The sequence below is a fragment of the Garra rufa genome, chromosome 2 (assembly GCF_049309525.1).
Source record: "Garra rufa chromosome 2, GarRuf1.0, whole genome shotgun sequence".
NCBI lineage: Eukaryota > Metazoa > Chordata > Actinopteri > Cypriniformes > Cyprinidae > Garra > Garra rufa.
Genome location: NC_133362.1, coordinates 30,519,822 through 30,546,499, shown reverse-complemented (window position 1 = coordinate 30,546,499; position 26,678 = coordinate 30,519,822). Strand labels below are relative to the sequence as shown.

The window sequence follows — 26,678 nt, the reverse complement described above, 5'->3', positions numbered from 1 at the left end:
ATATATATATATATATATATATATATATATATATATATATAATATATATATATATATATATATATATATAATATATATATATATATATATATATATATATATATATATATTATATATATATATATATATATATATATATATATATATATTCCAGATTGATAATTCCAAATACTGAACACATTTTCATTGTTCAATATCAGATTATAATACTAAAAGTGGTTGCAACATGCACAATAATGACTGTACAGAGCAGTGTTTAAGAATGAGGCTGGAAGTTCAGGACTCACCAGGAATGTTCTTCTCTTTCTGGTAATGGATAAACAGGGGCCAGAAGTAATGAGGTCTGATAGGCAGGCCCGCCTCCTTCATGCTTCTCATGAGATCAACAGCCATACCTTAAAATGAAGAAGCATATTTACACAAATTGAGCTGTGTTATTATCAAAAATAATGAGATCTTAAAACCATTATGTTTATTATTAAGTTAAAGGTATAGCTCATCTAAAAATTAAAATCACCCTATGATTTACTTCTATGACTTACTTCTTTCAGATGAATACAATCAGAGTTATATTAAAAAAATGTCCGTGAATGGCAGTGAATGGCTGTTGAGATTTTGAAGTCAAAAAAAGAGCATCCACCCATCATAAAAAGTACTCCACATAGCTCCAGAGTTAATAAAGGCTATTAAAAAAAAAAAAAAAAAAAAAAAAAAAATCTTTATAAACCATCATCTCAAGCTTTCGCTAACTGAGCATGTGTTAGTCTTGTGAGAACCAAGTTTTGTTTACAGCAAAGGAAAACCAGTATCCTCTAGGCCAGGGGTTCTTAACCTTTTTGATGTCGTGGCCCAAATTTTACAGTACAAAATGGCCCAGGGCCCATTCAAATATTAGCACTGTACTGGTTTATTGATCTCACCCTTGGTTTGATTTGTATTCAATAACTAAATGAAATCCACTTGCAGTTTAACAGTTTATTATTAATGTGTATGTAAACCTGCACACACAACAATTCATGGAACAAATCAATCTGCATCAAGAACAAATTTAAAGGCTCAAGTCAGGCCTATTAACACAAAAATCAGTTAGATTTTACCTATTTTAAATGAAGGTGAAATAAAGTGCAAATTAAAATAAATATAGTTTCCTGCACATACAACAAGATGCCAAACACACAACAATTCATGGAACAAATCAATCTGCATAAAGGCTCAAGTCAGGCATATTAACACAAAAAACAGTTAGATTTGACAAATTTTACTTACAAAAAATAATAAATAAAATAAAAACAATAACATGTGTTGCTAAAATAAATAAATTCAAAATAAAATTTTTCAAATTCAAATTAAATAAGTTGTAAATGAAAATTGAAATAAAGTGCAAATGAAAAAAATATAGCTTTATAATCTGCAAAATAATTTGATAATTGTTTCAGCAGTCTACATTTTTGCATGGCAGAACCTGAAGTTGCTCTTCATATCTGTTATAAATGAACAATAACAGTCACAACAGTCCAATTTGAACAAGCTACAACTCCCTATTTATGTTCCCCTCTTAATGAGAAACTTGGGCCTGCTTCACAGACATTATCAAATCCAGCCTGGGTGGAATGGGGGAAAGGCTCACTCTCAGAGTAGCCTCCAGTGTTGCTTTGAGTCTGTTTCGTGCCTTGGTCTTAGTTGTGGCCACAATGGAGAATCCTGATTCACACAGGTATGTAGTTGTGAATGCGAGGAGTAGTTTCACAGCCCTCAGTGCTAGACATGGGTACTCTTTTGAGACAACAATCCAGAAGGAGCCAAGATCCAGTTTGCCCCACTGCAACTTTAAAGTACTGTCAGTGGCTACTTCCAGAAGCTGGGATTCCAGATGTGAGGGCAAAGCAACATCATTTTTAGTGGGATCCACAGAAAATGGGTCCACAATCCACATGTGTCCCTCTCTGGGATCCTCAGGAAAGTAGTCATCAAATTTCACTGCCAGTTGTGAGAAGTGCTGTGACACTAAGTCACTAATCTTCACCTGGGGGGAGTTTTCCAAAATATCAGACAAAAGGGGAAACATGTCCATCCTTTTTTCCTGAGCCCTCTTAATCCACAAAGCAAGTTTCCTCTTAAAAGCTTGAACTTTATCTGCAACAAAAAATATGTTGCTATTTCTCCCTTGAAGTGAGATATTCAGCTGGTTCAGTAGTGAAAAAATGTCACAGAGGTAGGCAAGTTTAGCTGTGAACTGTGCATTGGCATAATAATGTGCAAAAGGAGAATTTATCTCAGTGAGAAAAGATAGGACCTCATTCCTCAGTTCAAACAAACGCTTGAGGACCAGTCCTCTTGAGAGCCATCTCACCTCACTGTGATAGAGCAGCTGGACATGATCTGCTTCCAAGCCTTCACAAAGTTTGGAAAAACATCTGGAGTTCACAGCATTAGTTTTAATGAAGTTTATGGTTTTCACACTTACATCCATCACCTCATGTAACTCTGGTGACATTTTTTTTGCCGCAAGGCTTTCACGGTGAAGAAAACAGTGGGTCCATTTAGCTTCTGGGGCACGATCAAGTATCTGCCTGACGACACCGTGATGCCTGCCTGTCATTGACGCGGCACCATCGCTGCACACCCCAACACAGTTCTGCCAGTCTAGGCCGTTCTCTTTGAAGTAGTTATCCATGCAGCGGAAACATTCCTGAGCCGTAGTCCGTGTGGGTAGCTCTCCACAAAACAGTATGTCTTCGTGCAAACTACTGTCCCAGCGATAGCGAACAAAAACCAGTAGCAGTGCAGCATTTGTGACGTCAGTAGATTCGTCTAGTTGCAAAGAGAAAAATGGGCTGCTTTTTATTCTTTCTAGCAACTGATGCTGTATGTCTGTGGCCATGTCCGCGATACGGTGACTAACAGTGTCGTTTGAGAGTGGGACGGTTAGCAGCTTTTTTGCAGCAGCCTCTCCGATCATCTCACGGCACATATCCACAGCGGCAGGTAAAACCAACTCCTCCGCTATCGTGAATGCTTTCTTAGTCTGTGCCACTCGTCTGGCTACGAGGTAGCTGGCTTTCAAAGCACATTTAGAATTTCCAGTCAGTGACACAACAGACCTTTTCTGCATCTGAAGCCCATTTTCTTTTCTCTTGAAAAATTCCACCGACTTTCCCACAAGTGATGGATGTTTGGTTTCTAGGTGCCGCTTTAGTTTTGAAGGCTTCAGTGCTTCGTTGGACAACATTAGCCCACACTCCACACACTGGGCTCTCGGCTCTGCCTCGTCACCTCCATTCACAAATCCATACTTAATGAAGTCAGGATTGTATTTGCGGCAAAATCTTGACTTTTGGGGCGGGTTGGCGCAACTTTGGTCTCCCCTTTTCCGCTTTAAAAATTTCTCCATAACTTTTGCTAAAGGCTACGGTTGAGTGTCTTCTGCTTATTAGCGCTTGTTAAACAACTAACTGAGGCATTAGCCTACTGCTACTAGTGGTGGGATTGTGTATTGTAACTGTCTCATGGATAACAGTCATAGATAACAGTGGTCATTCTGGTGTCTTCAATTGATAACTTGTTTGGTCCCGCAGCCCTTGCGGTACACAGGTGAAAAATGTAAAGTTTCTTGCGGCCCTCCAGGTGGCGCTCGCGGCCCAGGCGTGGGCCGCGGCCCTATGGTTAAGAATAGGTGCTCAAGGCTTTTATCGAAATTCTTTTCTCAACATTTCTCTTTAGAAATCCTTGTTTTGTACTTCTAATTCATGACCGGTGTTGAGTTTTGCTCTCTTGCTTCTGCATTGTCCTACGTCATCTGCTAGAATGGCACTGAATGTGCATATGACACTTAATGGAAGCAAATAATTACAGTTTATATATATTTAAATATGGATATTTATCTTTTGCAAACGCATCAATTTGCTTTAGAAGGCCTTTATTAACTCCCTGGAGCCATGTAGAGTACTTTTTGTGAGAAATGGATGTGCTTTATTGGACTTCAAATTCTCAACAGCCATTCACTGGCATTATAAAGCTCGGAAGAGCCAGGACATTTTTTAATATAACTCTGTTTGTATTCTTCCGAAAGAAGAAAGTCTAACAGCATCAATGGTTATTTTAACAGCAATAACATTTCAATGAAGATTAAGTATTGTTTTTGAACTTTAAATCATTGTACCCACCAGTCTTGTTGCCATCCAGGGCACAATAAAGAGTGAACTCCAGTGGTGATGAGTGCAGACCTGAATCTTTTAGATCTCTGCAAAACCCGACTATGTTCTCCACAGACTATAAGGCAAAAACATTCAAATTAACATGGCACCAATAATATTAAGGCCTGTTTACACTAGTGCGTTCTTGTTTTAACATAGTATTTTACAATTAAAACGATCCTCGTCTACACTGGTGTTTTCGCTGAGTTTCATAAACGACATTTTCAAAAGTTTCAGTTTTCGAGGGCCAAAAACGCCGGAGTAGTGTAAACGACAGGCATAACCGTAGCAAAGTAACTTAACGCATGTACACTTAATATGCACTTGTACAAATGTTCATTTTGGTTCCCTTTACCTTGTCCATATTGACGCAGTGGCGAAGAAAGAAGTTTCCCAAGTCTGGGGAGTCACTGGTCTGCGAATCTCCCAGCAGGCCAGTGTAGCTTTTCAGCATAGAAAAGGCAGTCTTCTCATGCCCATGGGTAATCAGACTCAAGCAGAGGTTCATAGCATCTAAGGAAATTGAAACAAATGGATGGGTGAGTATCAAAATAAAAAAAATATATCAATTATTGATAACTTTCCCAAAATCCCATAACAACTTCTGACTGCATCAATATTGTATGTATACCATTTCTCTAATTGGCCTGGGTTCATATTTAAAACACTTAAAATAGAATACTTCTATGAATACATATGGGACCATTATGGCTCAGTATGGACAACTATGGTACTGTAAGTGCTTAGGACAAAATTCGAAGCTAATGGTTTCATATTCCTTCCTCTTCCATGACATGACACTGCTATCAGCTGACACACCTGGCACATATCCCCTCTCGTGACGCATGCACTCCACAATCTCCGTCACATACTGCTGATGGCCGGCCTTAGTCAGACTAAAAACCACCTGCATCAAATCTCTGTCCATCAAACAGATATCTGCATTCTCCACCGTCTCTAGAGTCTAGAGGAGACAAAACATAAGACATGATGGAGCTATTTTTTTTTTAAATACCAGATAATAAGTACAAAAAAAAAAAATTAAAAATGTAAAATGTATACGAAAGCATAAAAAAAGATGGGGTAAGCAAGTAGCTTTGAAAAAAAAAAAAAAAAAAAAAAAAAAAAGAAGAATTACACAAATCATTAACAGACCTGTTTAATTTTGGCAATATCGCCTTTCTCAGCATACACATTGAGGAGAGACAGATACGTGTCAGGGCCCGGCTCAACCCCTGCACTTTTCATAACTGATAGGATGTTTTCAGCGCTGTCCATGTCCCTGCACAAACACATGTCACTCAACACATACGTACCAAACACAAATTAGCAGCACCAAATCAACAGCACTGTCCACTCACCCTGCGCGGGCATGGCCTGTCACTAGAGAGTTGAACACTGCTTCTGTGATGGGCAGGTCTTTGCTCTTCATAAAGCCCAGGACTGTACTGCAAGAAGTTGTGAAATAAATACTGTTACTTCAAGTTTTTATTCTTCTGACAGCCGAATAAACCCTTTTAACATAATTCACACCTTCGGCAAAAATCACAACTCACCTTGCACCTTCAATGTCGCCAACTTGACAGTAGGCTGCAATAAGTCTCTGATAGGTCACCTAGACAGTCACAATATATTATAAATGTAAATAAACATGGCATCCAATTAAATTTCCTAGCTATCATTAGTGATAAGACAATATATCTATGTAGCACCATTGTTCGTTGCACCTGGTTTCAGAATCTAAATCCATGTCAATAGATTTTTTGTAGTGAATTTTTCATTTATTTCAGCATTTTTTTCTGTCCTTGAAAGTGCGATGTAAAAAGCATATCAAATCCTCAAATCCATTTTTTTTAGTTTAAATTTTGATTCTGTATTTATTTTTATTTTTTTGTATTTTAAGACTCTGTTTTCATGGTTAAATTAAAAATATTAATCAAAAAGCATGTCTAATTAATTGAAATCATGACACTTACATAATTAAACACTTTTTCGGCCTTATGAAAAACCTTTTTTCCCAAATTCAGGTATTTTTTACTAAACTTTGTTTTCCATTAATTTTCTGTTTTTAATTGTAATTATTTCATACAATTTTAAGAACCAAAATCATTTCTAATTACAGTTGCAAAAAGGTGAAAAAATTTGACATTTTCCAAGGATTTTTGGAAAGTTCCTGGAAATTTTCTGGAAGTTTTCCACCCCTTTGGAACCATATTTCTAATTATTTGGTTTTATATTTATATTTTAATTTATTAATTTTTTTTACAGAAATACTGTGTTGCGCGTATTTACTTTGGTGTATTTACGATGGTAAATAAATTCTGGTAAATCATTTTTCTGGTAAATATTCCTTAAAAATGTTCATTTTAATAATAATTTTAGTAGTAGTATTTGTACTATCATTACATTGAGTACTATATTTCTGTCACAGTTTCTTCAAGTTAAACCAAACTTTTATTTTGATGGGTTGCTGTGAAGACCTTTAAGTTCCTGTTTCTATATGATACGACGATACTTTTTTCTCTAAAGAAATGATAAGATGCTAATGAAATTACTTTCAGAGCAGTTCTAGATATTATGTTTATGTTTATGTCCTCATATATTGAGGCGACAGTGGCTGAAAATGAAACCATAGTAAATGAAACCGTGCGTCTGTGCCATTCATCACACAGAGACACGCAGAACATGCATAATTCATATTGAAATCGTATTCATATTTAAATTGTATTTTGCAGATTAATATTTACAGACACTAATCCTGTGTACAGACCAACTTTTGATTTATTCATCTTAAATTTGGCAAATTCCATGACATTCCGCATTATACAGTAAGGCCAATTTTTATGACTGAATTTCGCAATTCCGCCCGTGTTTTCCACATTGCAGAAATCATACAGCCCTATTAAACTCACCCTGTTTGGCTGAACGTTAGCAGCTTCCATTTTAGCAAGGAAGTCGGTTGGAGAGAATCTGAACTCATTCTGCAGATACGTCTTCAGTAGGGCATTGTAATGGCTCACATCGTAGGTGGCGCCTGCAGAGAACCGCAATATGAAAGTTAAAACCAGATTTAGAAGTACAACAAGAAAATGTTCAATGGTCTCCACTACGCATACCCAGCTCTTGAAGCTTATCCCATATCCGTTGTGACAGCTCTATGCGCTCAGTCAGGGGAACCTCAGGAAGCAGAGAGCCACAGCTTCTCAGCAACAACAGGGCTTGATTTCCACTTGGATATCCTATTGGAAGTGATTTCAGAAATGAGATGACATGCATGAGATTTATTTATGGAAATGGATGCAGGAAAGATCCTTAAACAAACAGACAAGTACCTGTTCTGCAAATATCATGGAAGATACGCAGCAGCAGTGTTTTGGTGACCCTGCCTGTCCTTCGGACTGAGCTGTCTAGTTTAGCCAGAGCCCAGTCAAACTGCTGAGTCTGCTTGGAGCGGACCGCCACACTGGGCTCATCTTTCACCAAATGCCTCTGCTCCGGGACAACACCATACTGACGACAGCTCAAGCAGGGCAAGGCCGATCTGTATGAAGACAGACTGCAAAACAAAAGTGTATCCAATCAGTGCACATCCATGGCAATGATATGCTGGTGGTCACTACAAAACAGATCAATTTAAAGATTCAATGTCCATGTTTCATGTATAAGTATGGGTTATTGTAGGGGTCGGCCTATATTTGTTTTTCAGGGCAGATGCAGATACTGATCATTACAGATCAGGCAGACCGATAACCGATAAACCGATAAAATTAACCTCAAAACTAAGAATAACAAGGGCTCTGACAAAAACTCTTTTTAAATGCTTTTAAATTATTTTATCAGCAAATGGGTTTTGAAAATGGCTGATAACCATAAAAACACTTAACAACAGCGCCAATAATCGGTTGACCCCTAGGTTATTATATATAAACCATCGGTCATACTTTAGGGACCAATTCTCACTATTAACTAACTATTAACTATCCTCATTTCCTGCACATTAATAGTTAGTAAGGTAGTAGTTTAGGTATGGGGTAGGACTTAGGAATCTAAAATATGGTCATGCAGAATAAGACATTAATATGTGGTTTATAAATACTAATGAACAGCCAATATTCTAGTAATGTGCATGCTAATAAGCGTAATATTAAATAATATTATATTTGAATATATTTTAAAATGTAATTTAATCCTGTGACTTCAAAGCTAAATTTTTAGCATCAACACTCCAGTGACATGATCCTTAATAAATCATTCTAATATTCTGATTATTATTATTATTATTATTATGTTGAAAACTGCAGAGTAGATTTCTTTTTCAGGTTTCTTTAATGAATAGACAGTTCAGAAGAACAGCATTTATCTGAAATGGAAATCTTTTGCAACATAATAAATGTCTTTATCGTCACTTTTGACCAATTTAAAAGTATCCTTGCTAAATAAAAGTATTAAATTCTAAAAAATAAAAATAAAAAAATTAAAAAAGTGTACTGACTCCAAGCTTTTGAATGGTGTGGTGTATACTATTACAAAAGCTTTTTATTTCAGATAAATGCTGATCTTTAGATCTTTCTATTCATCAAAGAATCCTGAAAAATTTACTTAACTGTTTTAATTATTGATAATAATAATAAAAAAATATTTCTTGAACAGCGTATCAGCATTTTAAAATGATTTCTGAAACATTATGCAACACTGAAGACTGGAGTAATGATGCTGAAAATTTAGCTTTGATCACACGAACAAATTACATTTTAAAATATAATCGAATAGAAAGCAGTTATTTTAATTTATTTTAAAATATTTCAAAATTTTACTTTGGATCAAATGAAAGTAGGCTTGGTTAGCAGAAGGGACTTCTTTAAAAAAACATAAATCTTGTGTATTTATTTTAGTAAGATAGTTGTTAAGTTTAGGTATGGGGTAGGATTTAGGGATCTAAAATATGGTTATGCAGAATAAGACATTAATATATGCTTTATAAGTAATAATAAACAACCAATATGCTAGTAATGTGCAAGCTAATAACAACTAGCAGCTGGTTAATAGTGAGAATTGGTCCTTAAAACAGTGTTACAGTATTGTCGAAGATATCATAATTGTTTTAATAATGCGTGAGAATACATTATGTGGCTATGAAAAAGCCAAACAAAAACACTAATTTCTCTCATTTCTATGAACTAACCACCACAAAGGTATAATATAAAGATTTTGAGGAAAACATTGAGTAACCATAACTAACATGCAAGAAACAAACTACATGTTGGCCAATAGAATATGCAGTATTCTGAGGCTCAAAATGACCTTGGCATTTTGACCTTTGACTTTTGGATGATAATTTTGCATGTTAGCATACAGTTTACCGAAATATTAGGTTTAGCCTAAAACAACTATACACTACAAAACACTATTGTACTATATGGACATATGTATTATCATCATCATAGGCTTTTTAGTTGGATTAATGGTTAAGTATTTAAAATAAGGCTTTAATACTAGTACTTTGTTTCCAAAAAGGCTGTTTGGAAAATAATCTGACTGACAAAAGGTTATAAGCATTACAAAGAAGCTAAAAAAGTGTAATGGTTACATTCATATATTCACCATTTGATGCTCATGGGTCATACACACTGCAGGTTATCAACTAATAAAGCCATATCTCTCTCATACAACGCCATTATATAACCAATGAATAGATTTGGCGCTAGGTTTTGGTTAAATAACCTGCACACAGCACATTATTAACGTGTTATAACCGTTTAGTATTGTTAGTAGAGTGATCACCTCTCAATGACAACTGCGTGATCTACACACGCATGGCACAGACTCATGCTGCGTTATACCTGTTTGTATTTAACCGTCCCGGGACTGTCTGGCGGACACATAACCCTGCACGTGTAGTCCCGACCGCTCCGCTGTAAAGGCGACCAGCTGCCGGTGCATGTTTGCTGTTTCCTATCACCTGAAGCAACGAAGTCGGTGAACATTTAAGAAGCCGGGCTGATCTTAAGAGCGCAGCCATCTTTAGCTTGCAGAGAGAGAAGAGCGAAGGACATCCGCACCACGTGACAGGCCAGAGAGCAACGGGCGAGACCATTGTATTCATAGGGGGGATTCAGTACCCTCGTTATTCTTTACGCCTTTAACTCAGATGTAGTTGTTCAGAATGATAAACGCAACAACGCTAGAGCGTACAAAACATTTGTTGTTGAAAACTGTTATAAAAATTAACTGCTGTATTCACTCATTTTCTTGAGAATATACAGTTGCTATTACTATGTCTTATAAATATGTCCATAAATAAATAAATAAATAAATAGTTGTTGGTATAGATTATTTAAAAATAATATGCACTAAAAACAACATCAGTTTACCTTCTAATAAAATAGATATCAAAAACAACATCAGTTTACCTTTTAATAAAATAGTAGATATATAAAAAAACATTTAGTGTAAGCACAATAATAATAAAAAATGGACAATAGAATATTGACAAATTCATATATATATCAAAAAATTAACAAGACACTCAAATTTTAACTGGATATAAAATTTAAATGTCACTTTACCTTGTTACTTTTATTATTATAATTTGTTAATTAATTAATTTGAGTGTTTGTTTGTGCATGTCAATATTTTAATTTTCCTTTTCAGTTTGTTTTAATAATTTTGTTATTTTTTTGTCATTTTTATTCATTTCTGATTTAATATTTAATATTTAAATTAGGTTTAATTATTGTTTTCAGTTTTTATTTTTAGTACTTCGACTTACAGTAAACTTATTTATTTCCATGAGCAACATTTTAAATTTTGTTTTAGCTTATATTTTTCCATTTTTAACCTAGTATTTTTTTATTTTAAATACTAAAAATGATTTTGAATAGTTTTAGTTTACAATAACAACCTTGCTGACGAAATGTGAACTTGGTCATAAGGGTAATTTTTTTTTTAAATTGAGATTTATACATAATTAATACATATATATATATTAAATAAATAAATAAGCTTTCCATTGATGTATGGTTTGTTAGGATAGGACAAGGCCGAGATACAACTATTTAAAATTCTGGAATCTGAGGCTGCAAAAAAATCTAAATATTAAGAAAATATCCTAAGGATTTTTGGCATAAAAGAAAAATCCATAATTTGGACCCATACAATGTATTATTTGCTATTGCTACAAATATACCCGTGCTACTTATGACTGGTTTTGTGGTCCAGGGTCACAAATAGACATGACAGAAATTTTCATAGCTGTGACTTTAACATTTTACAACCTGTGTAAAAACCCAAAAGTCATTTTAACAAAATTCCGCAATAAATTCCTGATATTTTTTGATGACTGTAATGGCTGCACCTATTCCTAATTGTATTGTCCTCATAAGTAATGAAAATTAATTTAAATTTCAGAAATGTATGTGTTAGATTGCCATGTGTTTTTAGCTTGATGAGAGACACATTGTTTACCAGCATACTTGAGCTGGAAGCTGATTGGTGGCAGCTTGAGGTCAGTTTTGGAAAAGGTCAGCTAGGTGGGGTGTTGTCAAGCACAGACTAATGCCCACTGGGCCACTCTGTCTCGTGCCAGGCATCAGGGGCCAGGGGGCCCCAATTTGTCAGACGTGTGGCATGCCAAACTCATTTCCATGGCTGACACACACTGCAAGCCACCCGCACAGCAGTACACACCACACAGCTGACAGGTGACAGTGAACAGGCATTGCCTGCCAGGCATGTTGTTTCACCCGTATGAAAGTCCGTCCCTGTCTGCCGAGTCCCCCACAGTGGGGTGATGTTGGGGTAGAGGATGCTGAGCTGCTTTGGCAAGGCATGGAGAGCAGCAGGAATAGTTTTGATTTGTATTAAAAACTAAAGAGCAGAGCTTGCTTATTATCTGTTAGAGCAACTCCAAACCTCCTCATACTTTTCAATGTGATTCTCAACACACACACATTTCCACTACACCATGAATATATGTGTTTATTATATATCACATGAGCCCCTTATAAAGCTAATATACAGTTGACAGCAGTGGGACTTCTAACTATATCACTCCACTTGTCTGTTATTGCACGTTCAAGACAGACTGTCAGTCTGTGCATTAATTGTGGGGACTCTACATTGATACACCAGTGAGTGTCCTTATGAATTGATCAATATCTGAGTAAATGAGTCAACCGATTATTCATTCAGGAACAAAACAAGTGAATAATAAGTAAGTTGATGAATTAACTTAACTAAGGTTTTCTAGGACACTAATTTATTTAGGAATAACAAAGTGACTTATGGCTGAGTCATTGAATTGTTCACTTAACTTATTTGTTCAAAATAATTTAGGAAAAAACAAGTGACTTATAAGTGAGGCCACTGAATCATTTACTCAACAGATTCATTCAGGAACAAAACTGGTGACTTATAGTGAGGCTGTTGAATCATTCATTCAACAGATTCATTCAGGAAGAAAACAAGTGACTTATGTATGAGGCCATCGAATCATACACACAACAGATTCATTCATGAACAAAACAAGTGACTTATGAGTGAGGCCATTTAATCATTCACTCAACAGATTAATTCAGGAACAAAACAGGTGATTTATGAGTGATGCTGTTTAAACCAAGTGACTTATAGACCTTTTTCCTGAGTAAACCATGAGCGCCGCCATTACGAATTCTAACATCAGATTGGATGCTCTTCTGTTCCGGTCTCAATATGAACCCATTTAAACAGCGTCCATCTGTTTTTAATGTAGCTAACGTCAGCAGCTTCGTGTCATTTACACACTCATTAAACTTTGAGGAGTAAGGCACTGACAAATGACGGTCATTGCGACATTGCAAAGTAATGGCGCTATAGAGCCATGTGCTTTTTAAAAACATTTTAATAGGCTTAACATTAGATTAACAGCTCTGAATATACACTACTTTGACTAGAAACACTGGAGAACGGAAATGCAAAGCATTTTTCAGGTTAAGAGTCAGGCGTGACTTCTGCATTCAGGAAAAACATCTATAAGTGATGCTGCTTAATCATTCACTCAACAGATTCATTCAGGAGCAAAACAAGTGACTTATGACTGAGTCATTGAATTGATCACCTAATCAATTTTTTTTAAATCACAGATTCATTCAGGAACAAAGCAAGTAACTTATGACTGAGTCACTGAATTGTTCACTTAATCAGTTTGTTAACAATCACAGATTCATTCAGGAACAAAACAAGTGACTTATGAAAGAGTCATTTGACTAATTCATCAAGTAACAAAACAAGTGAGCAAGTAATTGAATTATTCACTCAACTAATTTATCCAAAACTCTGGCTGGATCCAAAAGCTGAAAAATGCTGCTTTGGGAGGATGCATTCAAAGGTGGGAAGACATCAAGGCACATCCAAATCCAATGTTAGTTTTACTTCCTTGTCTCCTGAGATACCTTCATCTGATTGATTGATGGCAGCATATAGATGTATCCTTCACTGCATTTGATATCCCACAATCCTATGCATTTCATTTTGTGACAGTTGAGCTATAAAAAATAAATATGGTATCTGTAAGTTGCAGTTGGTGGTCAGTTTGTGTGTAAATATATGTCTTTGACTAACTTTTCCATTTTTTATGTGATTTCTAACAAGAAATTACTATTTGAAATAATTAAATATTTGCTTAATTATCACTTAATGAGTTTAAAAATAAGTTTAATGAGGTGCCTTTGTCCACAAAGGCTGTCTGCAAAGTCATTGCCTGATAAGGCAGTGAGCCAACAAGTCAGCAGCCTAAGCTTTCTGACACAGCCACTAATTCACTCAGGAACAAAACAAGTTATTATTATGAGTGAGTGATTGAATCATTCAATCAACCATTTCTAAAACACAGATCCTTTTTAAGAACTAAACTGTGGGTCAGCTCAGTTGGTCCTGCTTTTGGATTAATTTGGAAGTTGGAACTCTTTTCATTTTAAAGCAAATACACACAAAATAACTCCCAGTATTGTTATTCTTTATTGAACTTTTAAGCAATATCACAACAATTACCCTGTATCTTAAAGTTTGTTTGTGTCACTGAGCTCTTAAAGAATTAATCGCCGACCCTCACCTGCAATGTCAGCGAGCACGTGCCACTCCCAGAGACTCGTACCGTCAGTTTACTTCTTATTCCGAAGGGAGTCCTTGCTTTTCGTTGGCATGAGAGCTAAAAGTGGTGAGCTCAGGGGAAGAAATATCTCAAGGTCACTGAATTATAGACGAGGAGAGATGAGGTGAGCTGAGAGGAAAGGCCTGCTCCTTTCCCCCTTTCTGTTTGCTGAATGAACTCAAGAAGGGCCTGTTCTGTTTTTCTGCAGCATGAATGCATCTGTGTTACTGATTTATTATTCATCAAAACTATCAATTATTAACTGATTATTTTCCCTCTTTTACAAAAGATTTTTGCTGATCTCTCTTCCTCCTACTCATAATTGAAAACAATGCCCCACATATCCTTCTCATTTTCTTATTCAAAATCCTTCGAGATCCATCTCGAAAAGTTTAGACAGTGGAATATAGAATTCTGTATTGTTTATGACTTAATAATGTCTGTCAGGTTGCCCAACAAGGCAGGGCACCAGCATCTTGTCACCTGTAGGTTATGTCCAGAGGCCTCTGCCATTTCTTATTTCTCAATATGACAAGAAGACATGTTGTCAAAAGGAATGTAGGTAACTTCACATTGCCTGACTTACCTATTAACCAGCCTGAGATTATGACCCAACCAGCTCACTTATGAAAATGGCACATGGCACCTTTTTGGGGGGGGGGGGGGGGGGGTTTATATCTATAGACATTATGTTTTTATTTATGTCTGCATAAATTAAAGTGCCTCTGGAATATTTCCCAATACTTTGGACCTTAGCTATCTCTGAATATATTGTTTTGGAAAAAATAAGTGAAAATAATAAAAATGATTAGCAAATCTAAGCCTCCGAGACACGACTGTGCTACTGTGATGAGCTACAAAGAACAGAGAGAGAGAGCTGAAGTGTTGAGGAAAGAGAGAAAACAGGCCGTCCCTGAGGATTTGTCCATTTCTGTGTGGATCAGAGAGTGTGAATGTGATGGCAGTTGCAGGGCTCTCTAGTGTGAAGAGTGTTGTTTCTCTGAGATCCCCGTGAACTTGAATGTCACACATGAGGATAGAAGGCAGAACCGTGGGCAGGAAATGACACCGCAAACACATGGAAATCTCGAGGGGCTAAGAGCAGCAGAACATGAGCACACAGCCTCACAAATCCAAGCTGATGTTTTCTCACATTGTAAGTGCTGACCCAAAATCTCAGTCACGGCTTTCAGTCATCTCTGTTCCAATAAAAAGAATGCAGTAAGTCCTAAAACATTCATTGACATGAGGACATTTGTTTAGTTTAAAGAGATAAAGTTCACCCAAAAATGAAAGTTCTGTCATTAATTACTCACCCTCATGTCATTCCAAACCCTAAGCCCTTCGTTCGTCTTCGAAACACAAATTAAGATATTTTAATGAAATCTGAGAGCTCTTTGACCCTCCATAGACAGCAAGCTGTTTTTTGCACAACAAAAAGTATTCTTGTAGCTTCATAAAATTATGGTTGAACCACTGATGTCACACTGATAGGCTATTTTGTTCTGGAGCTTGAACGTGGTAGGACCCTTGCTGTCTATGGAGAGTCAGACGGCTCTCGGATTTCATCAAAAATATCTTAAAGGAACACTCCACTTTTTTTGGAAATAGGCTCATTCTCCAACTCCCCCCGAGTTAATAAGTTGAGTTTTACCGTTTTGATATCCATTCAGCCGTTCTCCTGTTCTGGCGATATCACTTTTAGCATAGCTTAGCATAGATCATTGAATCCTATTAGACCAATAGCATCGCGTTCAAAAATGACCAAGGAGTTTCGGTATTTGTCCAATTTAAAACTTGACTCTTTGCAGTTATATCGTGTAATAAGACCGGTGGAAAATGTAAAGGTGTGATTTTGTAGGCCGATAAGATTAGGAACTACGCTCCCATTCTGGTGTAATAGTCAAGGACTTTTGCTGCCATAATATGGACGCAGCAGGCGCAGTAATATCACCCTGTTTCTAATCAAGACTGCAATTATTTGATCAAAAATACAGTAAAAATTCATGTTGTGAAGAAATATTTTGTTTTAAAATAATGGGTTTCTTTTTTAATATATTTATTTAATGTACATAAAGTATAATTTATTCCTGTGATGACAAAGGTGAATTTTCAGCAGTCATTACTCCAGTCTTCGGTGTCACATGATCCTTCATCATAAATCATATGTTGATTTGGTGCTCAAGAAACATTTACACAACTGTGTTACTTAATGTTAAGTGGAAACAAAATTCAGGATTGTTTAAGAACAAAATTTATTAGAAAATGAAATGCATTTATACTACGGCACTGTTAAATGCTTGAGTAAGGAATAATTGACGACGGGCCGTAGAATTCTTAGAAAATAATGCACACCCGAGGTGGTGATGCGGTCACGACGCGAAGCGGAGTGGCCGTTACACCTCGGGTGTGCATTATTTTCGTAGAATTCTACGGCCCGAAGTCAATTATTCCGCTTATATTACAGTTACCACACCTCAAGACATCGATCAAATGATATATTTCAAGACATTCGTCCTGTTTTTATCCTTAAAACGCTATTGTGAGTAGGATTAATTTCTTACGCAGCTCATTCAACAGCTTCGTTGCTAGTTCCAAAACGTAATTTTAGACCTAGTAACGACGCTTGAGCTGTTAATAGCAAAATAATGCCGTTAATAATGAAGTTTAGACAGACCGACAGACAAGCAGACAGACAGAAAGAGTGAGGGAGAGAAACTAAGTGTATGACTTTACCTCTCTCATGTCTGTGTCTCTCAAGGGTGACTGGCAGCATCGTCTCTACTAACAGTTAAACTTTAAGTTCATTTTCTTCAAGACCACGCCGTTGTTTCCTCGCGTATGGGAGCTGTCATGTCGTTTTTAAGTTGTTAATAGTCAGAGCAGCGCTGACAACATTAGCGCGAATGCTAACGCGAGTGCAAACTGTAATGTTATGTGTGTGCGTCTGTGAGGTGAGTGAGAGAGGGCGAGAGAAAAAGAGTTTGTGCTTTCCGTACATAATAAAACGTAATATAATGTGGAAAAAAACATGGAAATAATCTGTCGTTTTTATCCTGATGTTTACTGTATTTATTAGCTTGGCCAGTGTTATTGTGGGTTTTAGTTGTTTTGCTGTTTTGGGCTGTAAGGACCTTTGAAATAACTGAAATCGTATGGCGAAGTGATATAGACATGCACTGCGGTCTAAAGCTGCCTGGAACTACGTTCGCCGTGCGTATCCCTGAATATAATGCACACCTCTAGAACGTTCATCAGCCAATCAGATTCAAGCATTCAACGGCCCTGTAGTATAATAGATTATAATCGCCTGACAAACGTTTCGTGCACGGCAAAAGTAGTTCCAGCAGGTCTTGACCGCATTACTTGTCAATATCACTTCGCCAAATGATTCGGTTATTTCAAACGTCCTTACAGCCTACAATAGCAAAAGAACCGAAACCCACAACAACATTGACCAAGCAAATAAATATAGTAAACAATAGGATAAAAACGCTAAATTATTTCCATGTTTTTGCCACAAAATTACGTTTAATTTACGGAAAGCATTGATATTCTCCCACTCTCTCCCTTACAAATGTGCACACATACAGATATACACGCTCACATACAGTAAACGTGTTGTCAGTGCTGCTCTCACAGTATCAGTATCAGTAAAATAGTTTACAAACTTAAAAGCTACATGTCATTTCTCACTATTAACAACGCTTTTCTTGAAGATGATGAACTTGCAGTTTAGCTAATAGCAGAGACACTGCTGCCAAACACTTGAGAGATGCACAGACTCAGGTAACTTAATTCACACACCTAATCTCTGTAGGCTATATATAATAGCATATTTGTCCTGGCAAGCGATATATAAAAATAAATCAAATAAAATAATAAATATGTGAAAAAAAATATACTTTAAAAAGTCCACTTTTGAGTCTACTACAGCAACATTTTTGTCTTTGGCATTCTTCCAAATGGAAATTACTCAGCTTGCATCATCCTTTATTTTCTGGGTGCTAGTGTATGTCTGTGTACAAAACAGTGATAGTAATCTGTCTGATAAGACTGCACTGTGGCATTTGCCATCATCCATGTATCATTACTTCTATCATTATGTTGTTATTGTCATCTAGGGCCTTTCATGCATCATCACTTCCCTCGCCGCTCCTCATGACTCCAGTCCTGTCCGATTCCATCTCCGTTTCAGCGTGCGGCGGCCAGCTCCATCTCTCCACTGACCTGTTCAAGCGTGACAGTAAAGGAGAAATCATATATTTGCACAATCTCACATGAGACTGCCTGGCTGATCTCATGACAGGCCGGGATCCTGTGACTTTGGAACTGCGAGAACTGCGCCTGAGCCAGGCAGGAATGATGTGATACACTACTGTAATGATGCCTCGGGTTAAAGAATAATCACCTGAGAATTATACATGCCTCTGTGATCAGTGACAGGACGTTTCTGCTGCACTTCCTGTGTTTGGGCTCTGATTGGGTAGGAGACTTGACAGCACACACACACACACATTTATACACCTAGTGTTTACCTCTATCCTATGTAATGCAGTGAAGTGTGCAGACCTTACTCCAGGCTGTCACTCTTAAATAAGATGCACATGGCTTTGAAAAGCAAATTGTAAGACCATAAATTAAGCTTGTTGCTTTACATATAGTGTTTACATTTCATGTTTTTTGTTGTTGTTGTTGTTGTTTTTTTGCTGTTTTATAGAAAAACTCTGACAGACTCTTCTTATGTTTGGCTTTTCTAAGTAATTATTTAAAGTAATTTGAAATTCTATTTTGTAAAGGATTGCTAGGGTTAGCAACATATTTAATTTTAAAATATTTAAAAAACTTAATTTATTCCTGTGATTAAAGCTGAATTTTCAGCATCATTACACTAGTCTTCAGTGTCACATAATTCATTGATGAAAAGAAAGATCCAAAGACCAGTATTTATCTGAAATAAAAAGCTACTAACAAATGTCTTTTTGAACAGTAAAGCAGAATATTAGAATGATTTCTGAAGGATCGTGTGACTGGAGTAATAATGCTAAAAAAATTAGCTTTGAAATCACAAGGAATAAATACACTTTAAAATATATTCTAATAGAAAACAGTTACTTTAAATAGTAAAAATATTTTTAAAATTACAGTTTTTGCTGTACTTTGAATAAAATAAATGCAGGCTTGGTGAGCAGAAAAGACTTCTTTAAAAAACAAAAAATCTCACTGTTCAAAAACTTCTGACTTGTGGTATACATATAGACATTTGAAAAATGAATAAAAATGACAAAAAACAACAAAATTAAGAAAACTAACATTCATTTTATTGGTACAAACCATAAAAGTACTCAATATGAGTATGTGTTATATTTAAAGTTTTGTGAAATCATACAATAATTTTAGCCTATGTGAGAAACAGATGTATTCTCGTAGTAAAATTACAGTTGAACCACTGATGTCAAATGTACTATTTTTACGATGTCCTTACTACCTTTCTGGGCCTTGAACGTTTCAGTTGCGTAGCTCACGGATTTCATCAACAATATCTTAATTTGTGTTGCAAAGATGAATGAAGGTCTTACGGTTTTGGAACGACTGGTTCTAAACGTATGGTAATATAACCAAAAGTATGCACAATTTTGCTCATTGAGGGAGCAACACAGCTGGCACATCTTACCCCACTCTCACCTGCTGTGCATTCATCAGCATCTTATGTAATGTGAAGGCAAATCCCTGATTCCCAGGCAGTTTAACAAACATTCAGCTCCATCACATCCCACAGCTGTCCTCATAGCACCCCACATTTCACACCCTGCATTAACATAATGCTGTAATGGAGTTGATTACTAAGAAGCAATTATGAGCGAGGCATTGGAGGATGCAAGTGCTCAGTCAAGCATATGCAACAGCGTGTGTAGCTCTCTTCACGACAACACAGACACAGGTTGGTTCTTTAGAACGGGCGTTTTATTCTTGGGTTTGTCTTCTTTGTCTTTTCCGCTGTAACGCCACAACGCCATGAGAACTGTATTCATAAATGAGCATAGTACAAACACATCAGAAATTACACAACACACAGTCGTCCAATACATTGAACACGTGAAACAAATACCTCGTTGGCCACATGTCATGAAAAGAGTTCTTAAGAGATTATGAGAGTCTTCTTTGCTGTCCTTTTGACTTACGACAGCCCTTGTTTTAACTTAAACGTATTTAAACTTAGCAGAGCCTTGTGATGCGTCTGCTCATCATCAGTCCATTGAGCGTCTACCAAGCACGTAATTTCCATTAAGGTGACGCATTCCCGCACCTTACACTTAAAGGGATGGTTCGGAGTAGAATTGACTTCATTGCTATGCACTCCGAAGCCCATGTAAATACCCCATCCGAATTTTTTTTTACCTTAGTCAAACATTTATGGAGATATTAGAGTTTTTCGAATTGCTTGTTACAGGAGTGAATGGTACATGTGATGTATCTCGTAAATTGCACCACTAAACGTGCAAGTAATCTTACCAAACTTGTACAGTAGTGTAAATAGGTTATGTACTCACAAAACGCTGCATCAGAACATTTCTAAGTCCACCATGAGTGTTTTAAAAACACGTTTTAGCCGATCCCTACTAGTCTCAAAAACTACAAATGGCGACACGTCGACGTCACTTCCCTGGTTTGAAAAAAGCACGTAAAAGTCCTCCTACAAGTTGACATGCACACAGATGTAGTAGGAGGACTTTTACGTGCTTTTTTCAAACCAGGGAAGTGACGTCGACTTGTAGTTTCTGAGACTAGTAGTTCTCGGGTAAAACGTGTTTTTAAAACACTCATGGTGGACTTACAAATGTTCTGATGCAGCGTTTTGTGAGTACATAACCTATTTACACTACTGTACAAGTTTGGTAAGATTACTTGCACGTTTAGTGGTGCAATTTACGGGATACATTACATGTACCATTCACTCCTGTAACAAGCAATTCGAAAAACTCTAATATCTCCATAAATGTTCGACTAAGGTAAAAAAAACTTCGGATGGGGTATTTAGATGGGCTTCGGAGTGCATAGCAATGAAGTCAATTCTACTCCGAACCATCCCTTTAAAGTGGACCAAATGAATTTACATCACATTACAAATTTACTTATTTCAATTGAATACGAAACAGATTAATACAAGAAATTATGGAGTTAATTATAGGAATTAATTATGAAACATCTCAGAAACAGCATTTACCGTGTCAACAGCCAGGCAAACCCTGAGAGCAACATGAAGCAGAAAGAAAGAAGACGCATCCCCAAATGTACGAATGCCATTTAGCGTATCTTCATGAAGTCGTCAACATGCGATTGTCACATTGACATTTCAACCTGCAACACCTCAAAAGGGATTTCAGCAGATGTCCATTATAAGAATTAACTGACTTAGACTGTAAACTCTGAATTCAAACATTTAAAAATGTTTTAAATTAAGACTTGTATGGCTTAATATAACGTAAATGGTGTCTCTTACTAAATAATTAGTACAAAACCCAAGAAAGATTTACATTGTTTAAAAAATCTACATCATTTTGTACATATTTTGGACTATGGGAGGCTCTGTTATTCCAATGACGTAAAATTGTTGAACTCTGTAAGCTACTGGCGCTACCTGTTGCTATTTTTACCACAACTCGGAAAATAATGTACTGATACGATGCTACATTGTGCAGCTTTTGGTTGTAATTTTTAGTTGAAATGCAACAAGAGAACTGATGTAAGTCTTCATTGCTTTCCTACTGATAAGAAGAGAACAAAAGAATGGGAATATGCCTGTGGACGAATAAAACTTCCTAAAGATCAGCGTCTTTGTTCTCTCCACTTAAGCCCTGATGCCTTTGAGGCTTTTAGCAGACCACAGCTACTTGAAAGAGCTTACAAACGGTAGAGACAAGAAATGCTAGATGCCATCCTGGCAGGATGTAAACATACAGACGCTTGTCATGATTCCACAGCCACTGAAGGAGTTTCTAAGCCTGGATTTCACTCAATATCCGAGGATGTTTAGGCTCCTTATGGGGAAAAATCTGTATTTTATTTTCCAAGTTGTGTTGTGGTAAAAACAGCAACAGCTTGCAACAGTATCTCACAGAGTGCACCCATTTTACATCATCGAAATAGTTAAAAGTATAAAACCCTTATAGTCCAAAATATGTATAAAACGATGTGGATTTTTTAAATAACACAAATCTTTCATGGGCATTCTACTACATATTTAATTAAGAGACATCATTTCTGTTTTATTAAGCCATACAAGTTCGCTTTAACAAATTGGTAGCTAATTAATACTATCTCATTTGTACGTTTTCATATGATCTAGTTATGGCACACTTAAAAAAAAAACATTTCATAAAAAATCAAATTGTATAATACATACAAAATCCATCTTTTTTCATGAGATTAAGAAAATCATCCCGTCAAGTTCACCTAATGTGATATTTTTAGAGCCCAAATTTGTTTAGTAAAGATAAACAAGATAAATTTGCAATAAAAAATAAACTGCTTTCACTTAATAATTTCAATTGAATTAGCTCAAAATTTGTCATATGTATCATATGTAATAAAATAAAATACAAATAATAAAATAAATAGCAAAATAAAAAATAATAATTAGAAGTAATTATTTGTTAAACCTATTAAGAATAATTCAAATAATTTAACAAATATTTTGTAGTATGGAATAGAATAGTATGGTGTATTATGAACACTTGATTACTTCCTATACTTGTTAGTGCTGAGATTTGGTAAAAATATATACTGTAAAAAAAGTTTTTAAAAAAAATGCTAAAATAATTTTTATAAAAATAATAGATGCCCCTATAAGCTTTTATGTTTTGACCAAGAACACATAATTTAATTATTACTATGAATTATAAATTATTATTATACATTTTCTCTGCTTCTGACTTTCTCTAAACCTTTTGGCTTTTGAAACTGCAGAAGTTTAGGGAACATTTATTTGATTTTAAGATATGTTCTGTTAAAAACACCAAAGGCATAAACAAATGCATATTTAATAAGGTCAGACGCAAAAATAACTGAGTCTTCGCCTTTTCAGCGCTAATTCTTCACTGTGCGTCTTTAGTAAATCCTGACAGCACTATTTTATCACCAAAAGATGATTAGGTCCGTAAATCTGGACCTAATTGTTTTTCTTTGCATAGGTTTTAATGTGCTTTGAACAAGTCTGTGCTGAATCATTCACTTGCCCTGTAGCATTACCAGACTTACACACTGGTGACATCGGGTGCCAAGAACTAGACACCAGGTGCTGAAAACTGAGACAGATGTGTTGACCTTCTTCATGTGGCTGCGTGGTCTTCATCACCTTTGCTTCTTTCCTTGTCCAGCTCGTCAAAGCCCGTTCCTGAGAGGTTTAGCCCAACTCTTTTGCCTTTTGACCCAAGCAGCCTTAAGCCACATGACATTTTGGAAATGTCTCATTGTATTTCTTCTCTCTTTTTTTTTGCATTGTGTTTAAAGGGGGGTTTAGAAAATCCGTCTTGCTTCCATCTCAGTATGACAACACCAGGAGTAGGTGCGGAGACTTCAATCTGACCTGACCTTTTCCTCTCTACTTTACAGCCTGAAGTAACATGTCTTCTGTCCTCAATCATTAAAAAGGATGCCCTTTCCAATTTCATCACTTCCTCATCTGCTGTCCGCAGCTGACATGAGATAAATGCAGGTTACACAGAATAGTCATTTATAATTTACCCAAGTGCAAGTAATTTCACACAAACTGAGGGAATAGATTAAAGAGATTAAAGGATATTATTGATTATTGTGCACATTCAAAAAAGTGTATTTTTATTACAGTTACATACATAAATCTATTTTACATTCTATTTAGGTACAAAAAATTGTGACACTTGGGACTTTAGGGATAAAAATGCCCCCTTTTTACCTATTAAAACAATACTGCAATACTTAATGCCAGTGCCATTTATGCATAAACTTATACATTATTTATTTATTATAGCATTGTCAGGTACTGTTAATGCAATAACAGTTCTACATTTGATGTTTCTTGCTCTCTGCTTCAGTTGTCGAAACTTTTCCGATCTCAGTTTCATAATCCAAACACAATAATTCATCACAGGATGCCAGGGCACCCAAAACTCCTCCTCATCCTCTCTTGCAGTTAGTTTGAGAGGCTCTCCATCACCGGCGTCAGTGTGTAATGTCAGCCGTGTCGTGTCAGATTACCGGGCTGAGCTCTGAGGGGATGCCGGATGGCCTCGCGCTCTGCTGAAGACACCCCTAACCGAATAGGTTCCCCTTGCTCCCTGGCACTTATCAGTTAGAGTCTGTGTGTCCTGAGGGAGAGAGATTACTGTCATGATGCTGCTACCTTCCTGCACATCACCAACACGAGCCCCGGGCCTTTTGACTGGGGTGTGAGAGGATCTTGGTTTATTTTTTTGTGATTTAGATTTCTTTACATGTATTATTTAATGCCATTTTAAAGAGAAAGTTCACTCAAAAATGAAAATTCTGTCATTAGTTACTTATCCTTGTGTCATTCCAAACCTGTAAGACCTTCGTTCATCTTTGGAACAAAAATTAAGATATTTTTGAAATCCGACAGCTTTCTGACCCTGCATAGACTGCAACGCAACTGAAACGTTCAAGGCCCAGAAAGGTAGTAAGGACATTGTTAAAATAGTCCATGTGACATCAATGGTTCAACCAAGCTACATGAAGCTACGTTTTTTAAACAGGAAAATTATAATAACATTTTTTTAGTTTGTTTTGTTATACGTGTGTGTTTCCAGATCAAATCTGTTTTTTATGCTCTGAACCAAGGAGGTCTGTAATACCTGGAGAAAGCTATTCTTTTTCCATTCATTTCAATTATATCATGACAACACTGCTTGACTGATGGCAGCATCACAAGAAAGTATGGTTCAACTATTGTAAACTGTGATTGACAGGAAGTTAATATGAAAAATATAGGTCTATGTTTTTAAAAGCTGTCAAAAGTGAAATATTAGTAAAGGATATGATGAAAGAAAGGTCAGAAGAATACAGTACATGTACTGGGGAATGGAGAACATGCTTTTTAGAGTGTTATTAGTTATGGCATATAACAGCAGGGGTTAATGGAGCCATGGCATCTATAGCTAAACCTCAAAAAGTTTTAGACTTGTAATTCAGATTGAATTTTCGGATCAAGTTTCAAAATGAATATTTAAAATAAATATTAAAATATATTTATTTAAAATTATTTGTAATAAATATAATATACCACTTAAACTACCAAAATATGCTTTCTAAGTTAAAATGTACTGATAATTATGGAAGCCCATTTCCACCACTAAATAAAAAATGAAAGAAGGTAATTGCGACTTTTTATTTCACAGTTCTGACTTTTTTTTTCTCAATTGCAATTTTAAATCTCGCAATTCATATTTTTTTCTCAGAATTGCATGTTACAAACTCACAATTCTGACTTTTTTCTCAGAATTCAGAATTGTGAGTTATTAAGTCAGAATTGTGAGACATAGGCCTAAACTCGCAATTCTGAGAAATTAAGTCAGTATTGTGTGTTATTAACTCACAGTTGTGAGTTGTAAAGTCAGAATTGCAAGATGTAAACTTCCAAATCTGACTTTTTTTCTCAGAAATGCAAGATATAAACTTGGAAATCTTGATTCTTTTTTATTTTTAGAATTGTGTTATATAAACTCACAATTGCAAGTTATAAAGTTAGAATTGCCTGATACAAATTGGTCTAAATTGCGAATTTAGACCAATATCTGACAATTCTGACAAAAAAGTCAGATCAGAATTGTCAGATATTGGTCTAAATTCACAATTGAGTTATAAAGTCAGAATTGTGAGATATACTGTAGGCCTAAACGTGCAATTCTAAGAAATAAAGTCAGAATTGCATGTTACAAACTCGCAGTTGTGAGTTATAAAGTCAGAATTGTGAGATACAGGCCTAAACTCGCAATTCGGAGAAGTAAAGTCAGAATTGTGTTATAAACTTGCAGTTGCGAGTTGTAAAGTCCGAATTGCATGATACAAACTCACAATTCTGACTTTTAAAAAAAAAAATTTAGATATTGGTCTAAATTCACAATTGTGAGTTATAAATTCAGAATTGTGTGATACAAACTTTATTTTGTCAGAATTGTAAGCTATTGGCCTAAATTCACAATTGTGAGTTATAAAGTCAGAATTGTGAGATATAAACTCACAGTTCTGAGAAATGAAGTCAGAACTTTTTTCTCAGAATTGCGACATAACCTCGCATTTTTTTAAAAGAATTAACATGATATAAACTTGCAATTGCGAGTTTAAAAGTCAGGATTGTGAAACAT

The 26,678-nt window shown here is 36.0% G+C and overlaps 1 protein-coding gene across 1 annotated transcript in view; it reads right to left on the bottom strand.

Moving 5' to 3' along the window:
* Positions 1–10,217, bottom strand: part of lrpprc (leucine-rich pentatricopeptide repeat containing) — an 82,722-nt gene extending 72,505 nt beyond the window's left edge. The window contains exons 1-11 of the mRNA XM_073834080.1: positions 10,034–10,217; positions 7,526–7,749; positions 7,310–7,432; positions 7,106–7,227; positions 5,750–5,808; positions 5,555–5,641; positions 5,349–5,475; positions 5,013–5,157; positions 4,549–4,706; positions 4,164–4,269; positions 288–395 (exon numbers count right to left, since the gene is read on the bottom strand). Coding sequence (XP_073690181.1) covers positions 288–395; positions 4,164–4,269; positions 4,549–4,706; positions 5,013–5,157; positions 5,349–5,475; positions 5,555–5,641; positions 5,750–5,808; positions 7,106–7,227; positions 7,310–7,432; positions 7,526–7,749; positions 10,034–10,212 — 1,438 coding nt within the window. The 5' untranslated portion in view covers positions 10,213–10,217. The remainder of the gene's footprint in view (positions 1–287; positions 396–4,163; positions 4,270–4,548; positions 4,707–5,012; positions 5,158–5,348; positions 5,476–5,554; positions 5,642–5,749; positions 5,809–7,105; positions 7,228–7,309; positions 7,433–7,525; positions 7,750–10,033) is intronic.
* Between the last annotated feature and the right edge of the window lie 16,461 nt (positions 10,218–26,678).